This window comes from Doryrhamphus excisus, chromosome 19, assembly GCF_030265055.1.
Source record: "Doryrhamphus excisus isolate RoL2022-K1 chromosome 19, RoL_Dexc_1.0, whole genome shotgun sequence".
NCBI lineage: Eukaryota > Metazoa > Chordata > Actinopteri > Syngnathiformes > Syngnathidae > Doryrhamphus > Doryrhamphus excisus.
The window spans coordinates 15,740,862-15,757,576 of record NC_080484.1 but is presented as its reverse complement, the minus strand read 5'-3'; the positions used below and the strand labels follow the sequence as shown (position 1 = coordinate 15,757,576).

The following is a 16,715-nucleotide window of genomic DNA, read 5'->3' as shown; positions in this document are numbered from 1 at the left end:
GCTTATTAGCCTGCTTTTGCCCTATTATAAAAAATGTCAGATTTTTTTGTTTAAAAAAATCAATAAAAAATTTTAAAAAATCAATTAAAATATTACATTATTTAGGGGGGCTTAAGAACATTTAAAAATGGGCCTAATGACACCACTGGCCCTTAGAAAAAAAACAAAAAACATGGTAGGTTAATTAGCCACTCCAAATTGTCCATAGGTATGAATGTGAGTGTGAATGGTTGTTTGTCTATATGTGCCCTGTGATGACCCTGACCCTCAGAAATATGTTGTTTTTAAATATTTAACATTTATTGAGATCATTTCTTTCCCTGTCATTTGTGTTTTGACATGCCAAGCCCTTGCATGTGATCACAGGAGTACTTCACTGTACTGCGTAAACATCAGCTGTTTCCTGTTAGCCATGCAGTGACTCCAATTAATGGCCTTCTAACCCTTTAAGTGTGACGCTGTTGCCCCCCCAACACCCCCCCCACACCGTAGGAAATCATATTATGATGAATTTCAGTCATGGGTTCTCAGCTCCTTGCATTTTCCCAAGGTGTCCTCGATGTCGCCGCCATTTTAAGTCAATCGGCGGGCTGAGCCGAGCCGAGCGACGAGTCAAATCATAAGACTGCTGCAGATGTTTCATATTTGCTGGTCGTGATGACAACATTGGCCACGGTCTTGGCCGCCGCATGTGACCGGCGATATCAAAACATACCCCCCCCGCTGAGAAAATAGCACAACATGCTTTTCTCTGCACCCCTCCCACTTTAATCACATTAGTTGTGTTTGTGCTGCTAAGCTACATGGAGCCGGTCAGTTGACTTCCATTTGGGAGCAGCAGGAGAAGGATGGACCTTGAAGTATCATATAATAGTATTGTACAATTATTACAAGTATTTGGTACAAAAAAATAGTATTGTACAATAAGAACTTTGGATTGAGCTGTGTACTTCTCAATGTTTACACGCATCATCAATAATTACACGCATTTTCTACGTTTTACACCTTCTAAGACTTTGTCCGATTAGGAAAGCTGACCTCAACGGTACCTGAACTACCCACACGTCGTACGGTGTTGGACAAAGTGACGTTTAATCAGCTTCCTTGATTAGCCGTCCAATGTTGTACCTGCCGTCATAAAAAGAAGCCGACACAAATGTCAACCTCGCATTGTATTACATAATCTTACAGTAATCCTAAACTACACGCAGTACACGCAGTACACGCAGTACACGCAACAAATTACAACACGTTCAAGTCAGAAATCACACTATCATCATTTCTACTTTTTAGCTCGTTATTTCGACTTATAATCTCGTTATTTCGATTTTTTTATCTCATCATTTCGACTTTTTATCTCGTTATTTCGACTTTCATCTCAGAATTTTGACTTTATATCACATTATGACTTTCTATGTCAGAAATTTGACTTATCTCAAGATTTTTGGAATTTTTTATCTTATTTGAACTTTCTATCTCATAATTTTGACTTTTTATCTCAAAATTTTGACATTTTATCTCATTACAACTTTGTATCTCAGAATTTTGACTATCTCAAACTTTTGACTTTTTATCAGAATTTCAACTTTCTATCTCAGAATTTTGACTTTCTATCTCAGAATTTTGACTTTACGTCAAAATTTTTACTTTACCTCAAAATTTCGACTATCACAAGATTTCGACTTTTCATCTCATTGTTATGACTTTCTATCTCATAATTTCGACTTTCTATCTCATAATTTCGACTATCATTTCTCATTATTTCAATTTTTTTCGACTTTCTATCCCAGAATTTCAACTTTTTATCTCATTATTTTGACTTTTTATATCATAATTTCCATTTTCTATCTCAGAATTTTGACTTTTTATCTCAAAATTTCGACATTTTATCTCATTACAACTTTGTATCTCAGAATTTTGACTATCTCAAACTTTTGACTTTTTATCTCTATTTCGACTTTTTATCAGAATTTCAACTTTCTATCTCAGAATTTTGACTTTATGTCAAAATTTTTACTTTACCTCAAAATTTTGACTTTTCATCTCATTGTTATGACTTTCTATCTCAGAATCTCGACTTTTTATCTCATAATTTCGACTATTTATCTCATAATTTCGACTTTCTATCTCATAATTTCGACTTTCTATCTCAGAATTTCGACTTTCTATCTCAGAATTTCAACTATCATTTCTCATTATTTCAAATTTTTTCGACTTTCTTTTTATCTCATTATTTTGACTTTTTATATCATAATTTCCATTTTCTATCTCAGAATTTCGACTTTCTATCTCAGAATTTTGACTTTACATCAAAATTTTTACTTTACCTCAAAATTTCGACTTTATCACAAGATTTCGACTTTTCATCTCATTGTTATGACTTTCTATCTCAGAATCTCGACTTTTTATCTCATAATTTCGACTTTCTATCTCAGAATTTCGACTTTCAATCACAGAATTTCAACTATCATTTCTCATTATTTCAAATTTTTTTGACTTTCTATCCCAGAATTTCAACTTTTTATCTCATTATTTTGACTTTTTATCTCATAATTTCCATTTTCTATCTCAGAATTTTGACTTTTTCTCAGAATTTTGACTTTTTATCTCATTATTTTTCCTCATTTCGACTTTTTATCTCATAATTTCGACTTTCTATCTCATAATTTCGACTTTCTTATCTCGTTATTTCGACTTTCTATCTCAGAATTTCGACTATCATTTCTCATTATTTCAAATTTTTTCGACTTTCTATCCCAGAATTTCAACTTTTTATCTCATTATTTTGACTTTTTATCTCATAAGTTCCATTTTCTATCTCATAATTTCGACTTTTTATCTCATTTCAACTTTTTATCTCAGTATTTTGACTTTCTATCTCATAATTTCGACTTTTTATGCCATTGTTTGGACTTTTTATGTCATTATTTGGACATGAGTCATGCGTGCCCCTCGTGGAGAGACTGTGTCGGTGCAACCGGAGCACAAATAAACTGGTTAACTGGTCAGACTAACAGCAGATGCAATCCAAATCATTTGTGAGCGCAGCCAATCAACATCTAAAGATTCCTCGTGTTGACGTCTCGCGGACGTTAAATGGCGTCGGATGACGTGGATGTTTGCATTGTGGCAATCGTGCGCCTCCTCTCCGCTTTGATTCCAAACGTACCAAACGGGGAATCAACTTCCATGCCAGCAGAGGAGCGTGATGCGGGCTCATTAGCTTCATGTGACCGCTGCAGTTAGTGTGTGTGTGTGTGAGTTGGGGGGGCGGGAGGGAGGGAGGGGGGGGGGGGGGGTGTGATGTCCAAAAAGACTTGTCCACATCCAAGCTGCTCCACTTGAGTCCTGTCCTCACCGCAGCCAAGAGGAGCTGCCCCCAAGGGAAGCTATCAGGAGGAGAACTTCAACCGTGTTTTGGTTGTTTGGAACAGGCGGGGGGGCGGGGGGGGGAAGGGTGATTGAACCTCTGACGGAGGATGGGAGACACGCAGTCAGCACCGAGGGAGAGCGCCCAGGATAGCGTTGCCGCTGCAATGGATGATGTGCGACGACGCAGTGAGGAGGTACTTTCTGTGGCATTGAACGCAACTTGATATTTCGACAAGCAGTAAATATGTTAATACGCTATATTACAGTCTTTTTTCTTTCCAAACTTATATATTATTATAATATTATTATTATATTACTTATATCCAAACTTAATGAAGTCATATTTTGACTTCATTCCCATAATATTTTCACTTTCCCCACAACCTAATTTTCCAGATATTACAACTTTATTTTGTTTCTCATATTACAGCAGAAAAATGTTGAATATTTTTTTCTTTAATTAATTAATTAATTAATTTATACAACAAAAATGTTACTTTTTCTTGTTAGATTAAAAATTATTTTGACTTAATTTTCGTATGGTTTCTTTTTTCCATTTCTGCTGCCATTTTTTGTGTTTGGTTAAATCATATTTTTGTAGTAAGACAATGAAAATAAATTGCCCTCCCCCCCGGTGGCATAGCTTCCAAAGCATTGTGAGCACAAACCATAGGGGGCGCCACATGATTAAACAATGCCTTCATTTACACAATAAAAAAATAATGGAAGCCCGTTTCCGCCCCCGAAAAAAAATATCCCAATGGTACATCAAAATTACCAGATGAAAAAGTCGAAATTTTGAGATAAGAAAGTCGAAATTATGATTTTCTATCTCGTAATTTTGACTTTCTTATCTCTAAATTTTGACATTTTTTCTCCTAATTTTGACTTTTTATCTCGTTATTTCGACTTTCTAGCTCATAATTTGGACTTCTCAAAATTTTGATTTTTTATCTTGTTATTTTGACTTTTTATCTCGTTATTTCGACTATCTAAGTTGTTATTTCGACTTTCTGTCTCAGAATTTCGACTTTTTGTCTCAGAATTTCGACTTTTTGTCTCATTATTTCATCTTTTTCATCTCATTTTGACTTTCTATCTCGTTATTTCAACTATCTTGTTATTTCGACTTTCTGTCTCAGAATTTCAACTTTTTGTGTCATTATTTCGACTTTCTATCTCGTTATTTTGACTATCTTGTTTTGACTTTTCGTCTCAGAATTTTGACTTTTTGTCTCATTATTTCAACTTTCTATCTCGTTATTTTGACTTTCTATCTCGTTATTTCAACTTTCTATCTTATTTCGACTTTCTGTCTCAGAATTTCGACTTTCTATCTCGTTATTTTGACTATCTTGTTTTGACTTTTTGTCTCGTTATTTCGAGTTTTTGTCTCGTTATTTCGACTTTCTGTCTCGTTATTTCGACTTTCTGTCTCGTTATTTCAACTTTCTATCTCGTTATTTCAACTTTCTATCTTATTTCGACTTTCTGTCTCAGAATTTCGACTTTCTATCTCGTTATTTTGACTATCTTGTTTTGACTTTTTGTCTCGTTATTTCGAGTTTTTGTCTCGTTATTTCGACTTTCTGTCTCGTTATTTCGACTTTCTGTCTCGTTATTTCGACTTTTTGTCTCGTTATTTCGACTTTTTGTCTCGTTATTTCGACTTTTTGTCTCGTTATTTCGACTTTTTGTCTCGTTATTTCGACTTTTTGTCTCGTTATTTCGACTATCTATCTTGTTTTGACTTTTTTCTCATTATTTCAACTTTTTGTCTCGTTATTTCGACTTTCTGTCTCGTTATTTCGACTTTCTGTCTCGTTATTTCGACTTTCTGTCTCGTTATTTCGACTTTCTGTCTCGTTATTTCGACTATCTATCTTGTTTCGACTTTCTGTCTCATTATTTCGACTATCTATCTTGTTTTGACTTTTTGTCTCAGAATTTCGGCTTTTTGACTCATTATTTCAACTTTTTGTGTCATTATTTCGACTTTCTATCTCGTTATTTCGACTTTCTGTCTCAGAATTTCAACTTTGTCTCATTATTTCGACTTTGTATCTCGTTATTTCTATTTTCTATCTCAGAATTCCGACTTTTTATGTCATGATTTCAACTTACCATTGGGATATTTCATTTTTTCAGCGGCGGAAATGGGGTTCTACCTTGTTTAATATTTGGTATGGAGAAGTGAACGAGGTATCAAATGAAAGTTCAAGTCAGGCTTTATCAGATAGAATTAATAACACTTGATTTTGAAAAAGGTAAAAATGTATTAACATTGCTACAAAGTATAAGACATAAGGCAGCAAGTGGCTCGCAGAAAGACAAGACGTGACACTACAAGCACGAAGATGGCAGATATGCACATATGCACATATGCAGATATGCAGATATGCACATATGCAGATATGTACATATGCAGATATGCAGAAAATACACCAAAGCTACTTTCATTGCGTCCCCCAAAGAATCAAACAGGACTCAAAATCCCCAGTTGGATGTCTTCCACTTCAATAAAGGACTTGATTTTAGTATCAACGGGATGTATTTTCTATTGTTGTCATATTTTCATTCACATGATGGATTTTCATTGCAGCTCCTCAAAAGCAACGGGCGGCTCACCGGAGAACCGGACGGGCCGTTAGTGGGAGCTGCCAGCTTCCGTGAGGACGACATCCCCCCTTCACAAGGTACTAGAGCACCTATTCCTTCATTCCCAACCAAAAAAAATCATTGCGTGATGGAATGCTACTTCCTTCTCAGAGTCAGCCATCCTTTCCCAAGCGGAGGAGGTTCTGCAAAAGCCTCCTGAAGAGGCGGACGACATCACGGTGACCGAATCGAGCAAAAAAGCCAACCAGAAAGCGGACGGTGAAGCGGAAGCAAAGCGTCACGACATCAGCGAGAGCTTTAAGAATTTCTTCAGCAAATTTGTCTTGATGTTCACATTGAAGCGAACCTCAAGTGACCACGCCGAGATAAGAAACGTCCCTGAAACCAACACAGAAGAAGCCGAAGTCGAGGACGCTTCTGACAAAACTGAACAAACTCCGACACAGAAAAGTGATTCAATATGTCCACCCCGAAGAGAAACAGAGGAAGCGCTAAAAAAGCACATTGAGACCAAAGAAGCACACAAACCCAGCGTTGACTATGAATGGACACACTTGGACACCGTGTACGATCAGTGCCCGGCATCGAGCACTCAAGACGATGTATCCGTGTCTCCATTTAAAAGGTTTTTCACAACAGGATTCTTTTCCGGAATTCGGAAAAAGAGTTTGTCAGAGGGAGACGAGAACAGTACCAGAGACCTGGTTCAAGGGGAAGCCAAGGACACCGAAGCAAAACTTGAGCAAGAAAAAATTTTGTTCGGTGAAGCTGAAATGTCTAAAGAGACAGAAAATGTTGTCGCCGGTCCTCCGAATAAACTCGATGTGAAACCGTCTGAAGACCAGGTTTTCTCCTCGACGGATTTGCCAATGAATCCTAAAAATCCTCCAGAATTGACCGAGGCGGAAAAGGAAGAGAGTGCATGGGTGACCTTTAAGAAACTCCTATCTCCAAAGAAGCATTCCAACCAGTCCCGCTTACACAACAAGGACACAGAAACCTTGATCCCAAATCAGGAGGAGGAGAAACAACCCAGTCTGGAAGAGACCAAAAACCGTAAAGATTCCACAGTTTCCTGTGATGCTGGATCTGGAAGGAGAAGTCTCAGACCGTCAGACTCAGATGAAGAAACACCTCGGACTGATCACGGCGATAAATTCAGCAACGGCGTGGAAGCAACAGAAATCAATCCGGACAAAGGTGCGATTCCAGCCTCTGCCCACATTCAAGCCGGAATCCCTGCAGACGGGAACGGAGAGTCTCCATGGAATGTCTTGAAAAGACTCCTAAGCCCAAAAAGGAAACCGGTAAGTCATGATAGTCCTGAAAACTCCTTGTGTTCAGCAAATATTTTACACGGACACAAAAAAAGAAAGTCAGTCACAAAGGAAGTCCAGGAAGAACCTGAAACTGAAGCGGATCAGGACCTAATTCTTGGCGACTTCCAATTTGACACCATTGAAACGGATGTTAAAGCCAAAGAGACCGATGTCGAGAGTCAAATACCCAATGAAAGCAACCAAGACATCCTTGACCAGGTCGCAGAACCAGAGGCACCTTCGGATGACCTGCTGACCGTAGACCCCAAAGTCCAATATGTTTCAGAAAACGAGGCCCAAGTCCCTGTTGAAGTTTCAAAGTTCATCAGCAAACAACTCAGCGACATTCCCGAGGAAAGCGAGATGACAAAGACCACGGCCACTGCAGAATCAGCCCCCCAAGATCTTTCCAGAGAAGTCCCCGCAGCAGAAGATATGATATCTGATGCCTTTCCTCCACCGGAACCTACCGATGATGGTGAAACTGAGATGATCTCAGTACTGTCCCGGATATCAGAGTCTTCAAAAACATCAGGCGACATGATTCCTGAAAGACCGGTTCCTGCTGAATCTGAAGTCATGGAAACAGAAGATCTTCTCATGGTTGAAACCATCTCCACAACACCGGAAGTGGTTCCATTGATCAGTTCTGCCTCTGATCAAATACTTGAACTGCTTGTCCACCAAGTGGAAGCCTGCTCCACAGAAACCACCAATCAGAATCCAAACGAGGACTTTGTCACCACAAAAATGAAAGTCGAAGAAGCGACAGAGGCTGACCCGTCCCGGCCTTCAAACCCTCTAAACCGGGTGGACAGTAGCAATGAGGTCCGTGATCATGAGGACCGCCTGAGTGACGTCAACAGATCTTCAGATTTGTTTGGAAGTCAAACCGAAGCCTCCATTGTGGCGAGTCCAGAAGGTGAATACAAAGAAGAAGAACTTGACCAGGATACACCATCTTTGCTGAAGTCTATTAATCAACTGGAATTTGAGGACCTCGCTCCTGCGTTGGACGAGGAGCTGCAAAGATCAGCAGAATTAGAAGACGACACAAAAGATACTCGAGAAAAAACCAAACAGGAAACAGCTCCTAGCGCTGAACCAAATGAACCAGACGCGGAACAAGACGCTCTACTAGATGTTAGCCAGCTAGTTGAAGTCACAGGAGCGTCAGAAGAGCATCTTCCAGAAGCATTAACAGAGGAACCAGAGCCACCAACAGAACTTTCAGAACCGGAAGTTCACAAGGATTCTTTTGCCGATTGCGAACGTTCAGAGAAAGTTCACGAGGAACTGATTGCAGTTGAAAATGAAAACAATGAAGATGCGGAAGAAGATGCTGAAATGTCAGATTGCACACCTGAAGGAAGAACTGTTCAAGGTGAGGAGACTGCACCAGTGACAAAAACGAATGCCGCACCAGACAACCAAGACCAGCAATCAGTGAATGTATCCAAAAATCAAATAAGTCAAGAGATCGAGCCGGCAGAAGATGTGGAAGCAACGGAGGGAAAATCAGATGATGTCAATGTCCTAGCAATTAAATCAACAACAGAAACAGAAGTTCTCCAGGAGGACACCATGCCGCTACCAGAAGACAACATCGAAGTCGAAGACACAGACACCAAAGAGCCTGAATTTGAACTTATTCAAGAACTAAATATTTTAGGAGAACCACAATTAGAGTCAGGCGAAGTTGATGTCCAAGCCGTTGACAACAAAGTAGTATCAGAAGACGTTCTTGTAGGAGAACATTTGACTGAAGAATCCAAAGAGCCTGAATTTGAACTTCAAGAACTAAATATTTTAGGAGAAACACAATTTGAATCAGGCGAAGTTGATGTCCAAGCCATTGACAACAAAGTAGTATCAGAAGACGTTCTTGTAGGAGAACATTTGACTGAAGAATCCAAAGAGCCTGAATTTGAACTTATCCAGGAACTAAATGTTTTAGGAGAACCACAGTTTGAGTCAAGCGAAGTTGATGTCCAAGCCATTGACAACAAAGTAGTATCAGAAGATATTCTTGTAGGAGAACATTTGACTGAAGAATCCAAAGAGCCTGAATTTGAACTTATTCAGGAACTAAATGTTTTAGGAGAACCACAATTTGAGTCAGGCGAAGTTGATGTCCCAGTCATTGACAACAAAGTAGTATCAGAAGACGTTCTTGTAGGAGAACATTTGACTGAAGAATCCAAAGAGCCTGAATTTGAACTTAATCAGGAACTAAACGTTTTAGGAGAACCACAGTTTGAGTCAGGCGAAGTTGATGTCCAAGCCATTGACAACAAAGTAGTATCAGAAGACGTTCTTGTAGGAGAACATTTGACTGAAGAATCCAAAGAGCCTGAATTTGAACTTATTCAGGAACTAAACGTTTTAGGAGAACCACAGTTTGAGTCAGGCGAAGTTGATGTCCAAGCCATTGACAACAAAGTAGTATCAGAAGATATTCTTGTAGGAGAACATTTGACTGAAGAATCCAAAGAGCCTGAATTTGAACCTATCCAGGAACTAAATGTTTTAGGAGAACCACAATTTGAGTCAGGCGAAGTTGATGTCCAAGCCATTGACAACAAAGTAGTATCAGAAGACGTTCTTGTAGGAGAACATTTGACTGAAGAATCCAAAGAGCCTGAATTTGAACTTATCCAGGAACTAAATGTTTTAGGAGAACCACAGTTTGAGTCAAGCGAAGTTGATGTCCAAGCCATTGACAACAAAGTAGTATCAGAAGATATTCTTGTAGGAGAACATTTGACTGAAGAATCCAAAGAGCCTGAATTTGAACTTATTCAGGAACTAAATGTTTTAGGAGAACCACAATTTGAGTCAGGCGAAGTTGATGTCCCAGTCATTGACAACAAAGTAGTATCAGAAGACGTTCTTGTAGGAGAACATTTGACTGAAGAATCCAAAGAGCCTGAATTTGAACTTAATCAGGAACTAAACGTTTTAGGAGAACCACAGTTTGAGTCAGGCGAAGTTGATGTCCAAGCCATTGACAACAAAGTAGTATCAGAAGACGTTCTTGTAGGAGAACATTTGACTGAAGAATCCAAAGAGCCTGAATTTGAACTTATTCAGGAACTAAACGTTTTAGGAGAACCACAGTTTGAGTCAGGCGAAGTTGATGTCCAAGCCATTGACAACAAAGTAGTATCAGAAGATATTCTTGTAGGAGAACATTTGACTGAAGAATCCAAAGAGCCTGAATTTGAACCTATCCAGGAACTAAATGTTTTAGGAGAACCACAATTTGAGTCAGGCGAAGTTGATGTCCAAGCCATTGACAACAAAGTAGTATCAGAAGACGTTCTTGTAGGAGAACATTTGACTGAAGAATCCAAAGAACCTGAGTTTGAACTTATTCAAAAACTAAACGTTTTAGGAGAACCACAATTTAAGTCAGGCGAAGTTGATGTCCAAGCCATTGACAACAAAGTAGTATCAGAAGACGTTCTTGTAGGAGAACATTTGACTGAAGAATCCAAAGAGCCTGAATTTGAACTTATCCAGGAACTAAACGTTTTAGGAGAACCACAATTTGAGTCAAGCGAAGTTGATGTCCAAGCCATTGACAACAAAGTAGTATCAGAAGATATTCTTGTAGGAGAACATTTGACTGAAGAATCCAAAGAGCCTGAAACTAAACCTGAGCCAAAAGAAGACCATCAGACGGCGGATGAAAAACCGATGTCCGAAGGTACACTTGTGGAAGACACTGTGAAAGATGAAGTCCAAAACAGAAATTTGCCTCTGTCCGAGTTCGGCGTTACGCTTATAAAGGAAGAAGAGGACGTAATTGAAGGCGTAAAAGACCCAGACCAAGCTGATGTCAAGATAGTATCACACGACAATCATCTCCACGATGCAATGGCTGAAGAATCCAAAGAGGAAACGGGACCTATTGTGGAAAAGGATGCATCCAAAAACGATCAAGCCGAATCAAGACACACAGAATCAGATGAAATCAACATCAAATTACTTAAATCCGAAGAAGCCATCTTTGCAGAAGAAACAAAGACAGAAGAACCCAAAAAAGAGGAAGTGGTTAAACCTGAAAATGAAGATCAGAACGCGGTGTCTGTCATCAAAACTGAACTTGGACCAGAACGAGTTCTTACGGGAGAGGAAGAAGAAACATCAGATGACATCGAGAAGACTTTATCAGTGAGAGAAATGAATGTCGAAGCAGAGACCCAAGATCAGGAAGCAGCGAATGCATCCAAAAAAGATACGGAGCGGCCAGAAGATGCGGAAGTAAGAGACTTCCAACCAGATGATGCAAATGTCCAAGCAATGGAATCAAAAACAGTATTTTCCAATGAAACATTTAGAGAAGACCTCAGTGAGGACACTGCACAGCTCGATGAAGACAACGTTGAGGTAGAAAGCAAAGACACCAAAGATGAAGTTCAACTTATCCGTGAAAAAGTGGAATTAAACGCAGCACAGGATGAGGTTGACGTCCAAACACTTGACAACAAATCAGAAGACATTCTTTCCGAAAAACATGTGACTGAAGAACCCAAAGAAGAGACTGAAACTAAAGTTGAGGCAGAGGAAGACCACCATGAATCCCAGACTAATCCTGCTAAAGAGGTAGAAGTAGCAGAAGTTGAAGTGAACGAGGAAATGTCAGAAGGCGAGTTTGCAGAAGAAACTGTGAAAGTTGAAGTCAAAGACAGAACTCTGACCGAGTTCAGTGTGGAGCTCATGAAGGACGAGAAGAACGTGGAGGATGCAGCTACAATTCAGCTTATTCCAGAACACCAAGTAACTGAAGCCGTGGAAGACACACATGAAGTCCACGAACCTTTCACTGAAGTATCAGACGGCCCTCATCCGGAGAAGACGATGGCAGTAGAACTACAGGAGATGGGGCCTCTGGTAGAAGAAGATGCATCTGAAGCCCAATCAACACAGTCAGACTCCGATGAAATCCCTGTCCGGTTACTTAAATCTGAAGAAGCAAAGTTAGAAAAACCCAAAGAGGAGCAAGTTCCTCCGACTGCCAATGTTGAAGACCAGAAAGCAGCAGTTGGAGCCCAAACTGAACTTGCACAAGGGCAAGCTGTTGCAGAAGAGGATGAAGAAATATCAGAAGGTTCTCCTAACCACGACGGAAGTGTTCCAATTGAGGGAACTGTGCCAGGGACAGAAAATAATGTCCAACCAGAAGACCAAGACAAAGCAGCAGTGGAAATTTTAAAATCGGAGAAAGTTGATGTGCTTAAATCCGAAGAAATATCAGATGATCTTCTTGCCATGGGAAATACGATAGGTCAAATCAAAGAGGAACTTGAACCTCCACCTGAAGACAGTCCAGCGCCAGAGAGCATTGATGAGGCAGCAGTAAATTCAAACAGAACTGCCCCCGAATCAAAGGAAAATAAGGTCCAATCAGTGCAAAGAGATGTTACGGCAGAAGGTAGTCTGGGAGAGAAGATTTTGTCCGGACAAGAAGCAACCACCGAGGACAAACCTGAAGACGAGACGTTGCTAGAAGAAACTCCGAGGCCAGAGAAGGAAAAGGAAACTCTGACTGACTTTCATGAAGTGGAGGCTCAAAAAACAGAAACTGACATTGATGACTTCAAACCAGAAGAATTCCACACACCAGAAATCACAGAGGAATTGGACGCATTTGCAGCTGAACATGTATCTCCGGACAAAGGAGAAACAAGTTCCGCTCAGATATTTGAACATGTTGTTTACGAAGTCATTCCAACATCTTGTGGAGATCTTGACGTGCGCCTGAATGATGTGGGAACCAGAACAGAGGACGAAGAAGGTGATCTTAGAAAGGCCGAGGTGAGGACCAGAGCGAATGTACACGCTTTGGTTATGCAAGTAACAACGTTCCACCTTAAAGACGTCTCTGCTTCAGTTGAAAAAACATCAGCGGAACAAGAACAAGTCATAAGCTCGTTCATAAATGAGTCCGAGAAAACAAAAACCGTAACGGAAACCCAGCGGCAACAGGCAGGCAACGAGGTCGTGACGATGCATTTGCCAGCGACCCTGATCAAGGGTAATCCCGGAATTCCAGCACAAGTGGTCGACGTTAACCCGACCACAAAAGACGACCAAGAAGTCATCAATGTGTGTCACGGAAGTGTGGAGAAACTTTCAGCAGTTTTGGAAGTTGAGGAAGTATCCAACGAGGGAAATGTGCCGATCCTTCAAGAGGTTCATGAACATGCGAAGAGGACCCAATCTGAGACATTACCAGAATCTGGAGAACCAGACAAAGTGAAGATTTTGGCAGAAGCGCCTCAAGAGGATATCCCGCAAAGTTTCGATGTTTCCGTGCAAGGGGAAAAAAACAAGGATTACGTGGAAAAAACTGAAGTGAGGACAGAGGACGCAACATTCCCATCGGTAGACGTACCTGCAAATAACGCTAATATGGACACCACTGCAGCAGGAACCTTCCAAAACCAAACACTATCACTCAGTCATCTTGGAGTAGCCACAAATCTTTCTTTGTCCGAGCAGGAAAAAACACTATCTTCCATAAAAACCACAACAAGGCAAAACGAAGAAGAACCACTAGTTACGGAAGTGGATGAGGAAGTAGAGGAGACAACGCTAAATGAGGACTACATGTCCAAGATATACACAGAGCCTACTGAAGGTTCTCACAGACCAGATACTGAACACCACTTATCCCAAACAGACCTAGTTGATAGTCACAAAGACTTAGAAATGGCTGAAGAATGTGAACCAGTAGAGGAAGAACCCTTATCTCAGATAGATACAGCTGATGTAACACACAAAGTGGTTCAAGTCCCAGGAGCAGTATCCGAAGCAGTTGGTATCCAACAACAGAAAGAGGAAACTGAGGACATTGCACAGCACCCAGTAGCAGAAAAACCATTAACCCAGATGGATCATTCTGATAGCCTAGAAGAAAAACAGATAAGAGACGTTGTTCTTCTGGCCGAAGTATTCGAAAAGCCCTCATCCCAAGTAGACACAGTTCAAATTGAACATCCAGAAGTAACCCGTGGAAGAGTTCAGGCAATGGAAGAAACCCTATCCCAGAAGACTGAGCCAATAAATCCAGATCCGGTTGATAACCAAAAAAAAGTATCCATGGAAGTTGTTCAGATCCCGGCACCAGAAGCGCCCCATGTTGACACAAGTGTTAGTTCTAAACAAGCAAAGCTAACTGAAATTAGCGTCGCGGCACCAGAAGCAAAAGCGCTCAGAGTCATAACAGATACAATAGAGCAAGCAAAAGAACGTTTATCTCAAATGGGAAGTCTTTGTGCCACAGGAGCAGAAGACTTCCCGTCAGAACCACAACCAGATACAGATTTAAATGAGGTTGGCTTCCAGGCACCAGGAACTGAAGAGCAGACAGAACTACCTCAGGAAGACGCTCCGGGAACATACACAGAGGAGCCTTTAGCCCAAATGACCAAGCTAACTGAGAAAGCTGTTCACACCCAAGACCTGGAGAAGTCCTTAGCCCTAAGCGAAAAAGACACGGCACTACCTGAACACATACCAGAAGCAGGAGAGGCCATACCACAAACCGATGCCAATATTCATGAACAGGCAAAGAAACCTGAAGAGGCTGTTCAGATGCCAGAAACCGAAGAGTCTATACTGGTAAATGACCCAGCAGACAGACAGAAACCAGCACAAACTGAGGAACATGTTCAGGAACCAGAACCAGAAAAACCCAGGTCACAAACAGATTATGTCAATACCCATAAAGAGACATACAAACCAGAGGAAGCTGTTCAGACCGCAGAAACTGAAGAGTCCTCATCTGCAAAAGACCCAGCAGACAGCCAGAAACAGACAGCGCTAATGGACGAACATGCTCGGGTACCAGAAGCAGAAGAGTCCATGTTAAAAACAGAATCAGTCAACATTTATGAAAAGGCACCACAACCCGAAGAATGTGTTCAGGCAAAACAAACTGAAGAGTATTTATCCCAGAATGACATAGTTCAGAACCAGAAACGGACAGATCTCACCAAGGAACATGTCCAGGAACCCAAAGTAGGAAAGGTTCTATCTGGAACAGTTCCATTTGAGAGCCACAAAGAGAAAGTGCTAACAGAGGAACATGTGAAGGCACTACAAGCAGATGAATCCATGGCCGAAGAAAGTCCATTGAACCAGGCACAAACAAAACTATCTAAAGAACAGCCTGGAGAACCACAAGCAGAGGAGTCCTCATGCCAAATAAAACCAATACAGAGCCAAAAACTGGAACATGACGTAGAGGAATCCTTATCCAAAACAGACGCAGTTGACAGTCAAAAACAGACCGTGCTACCGCAGGGATGTTTCCAGGACCCAGAACTTGAGGAATCTTTATCCCAAATATATACAACTGAGAGTCACCCACAGGTGGAACTCGCTGAGGAACACGTTCCGAAACAAGAAGAAGATAAGCCCTTATCTCTAACAGATTCAGTTGAGAGGGAGAAAGAGTCAGAACATGTTATGGAACGAGAAACTCCAAGCAGACATAGTTGAGGAGAAACAGGCTGAGGTATGTGAGAAACCTGTTCAGCCTGTATTGCAAAAAAAGCCATCACAGAACGAGAAACAAACAGAGGAACCAGAGGCAGTCGAGGTCTATGAACAGACAGAGCGACCTGAAGTTGGTGTCCATATGAAAGAGAGCTCAAAACCTGATAAAACAGAAACCAAATATCCCCCAGTCCAGATGGTTTCTGCCATGAAACCACCAGAAACCATAGAACCGGTAGAAGAAACCACATCCACGCGCTGCCAAATACCAGACGCCCGTGAGGAAAACGAGCAGGATATATGGATGGATGCCGAGGAACACATTCAAACGGAAGCTGAAGCTGACCAGCCTCTCCAAAACACCATCCCCGAAGAGCCAGAATCAATTACCTGTGACGAGTTCCAGATCCTGTCCAACCCTGAGCCTGAGGTGCAGGACGGCGAGGGAGAAGATTTCGCCGTCGTGGCGGTTGCTGAACACCGAAACAGCGACTAAGAACGCCGCAGTCACGGAGAGGGATTAAGCGGACGGGTACCTTTTTATTTACCTTCCAACATGATAAATGTTATAAATAAATCTAATCACCAAACTTTCTTTTGTGTAAAATACCGTATTTTCCGGACTATAAGTGGCACTTTTTTTTTCATAGGTTGGCTGTTCCTGCGACTTATACTCCAGAGCGACTTATACATGAAAAAAGTGGACACCTTTTGTGTTCATGTTTATTTTTTGTGTAGCTGAATAAGCATTGTGTTAGCATATCTTACACCTATTCAGTCTGTTCTCTATTATTTTATTATTGTTACAACTTGCCTTCCAAGATGGCGGAATGTCTGTTTTGGTCAAGTAGTTTGGAAAATTAATTACCCGCAAAAAATGCCACTTATACTCCA

General features: G+C 40.8%; 1 protein-coding gene across 1 annotated transcript; it reads left to right on the top strand.

Annotated features, from left to right (window-relative positions):
• Positions 1-3,459: 3,459 nt before the first annotated feature.
• On the top strand, positions 3,460-15,826 carry LOC131107315 (titin-like). The gene is made up of 3 exons (XM_058057221.1): positions 3,460-3,566; positions 5,975-6,068; positions 6,142-15,826. Exons 1-3 carry the CDS (start codon positions 3,480-3,482, stop codon positions 15,822-15,824), a joined length of 9,864 nt encoding a protein of 3,287 aa, XP_057913204.1. The 5' UTR covers positions 3,460-3,479; the 3' UTR covers positions 15,825-15,826.
• The last annotated feature ends 889 nt before the right edge of the window (positions 15,827-16,715 follow it).

Excerpts from the sequence above, each read along its gene's own strand:
- LOC131107315 (XM_058057221.1), top strand. The coding sequence starts at position 3,480 with ATGGGAGACACGCAGTCAGCACCGAGGGAGAGCGCCCAGGATAGCGTT. Across the intron at positions 3,567-5,974 it reads TGCGACGACGCAGTGAGGAG|CTCCTCAAAAGCAACGGGCG; the intron begins GTACTTTCTGTG and ends TTTTCATTGCAG. Across the intron at positions 6,069-6,141 it reads CGACATCCCCCCTTCACAAG|AGTCAGCCATCCTTTCCCAA; the intron begins GTACTAGAGCAC and ends CTTCCTTCTCAG.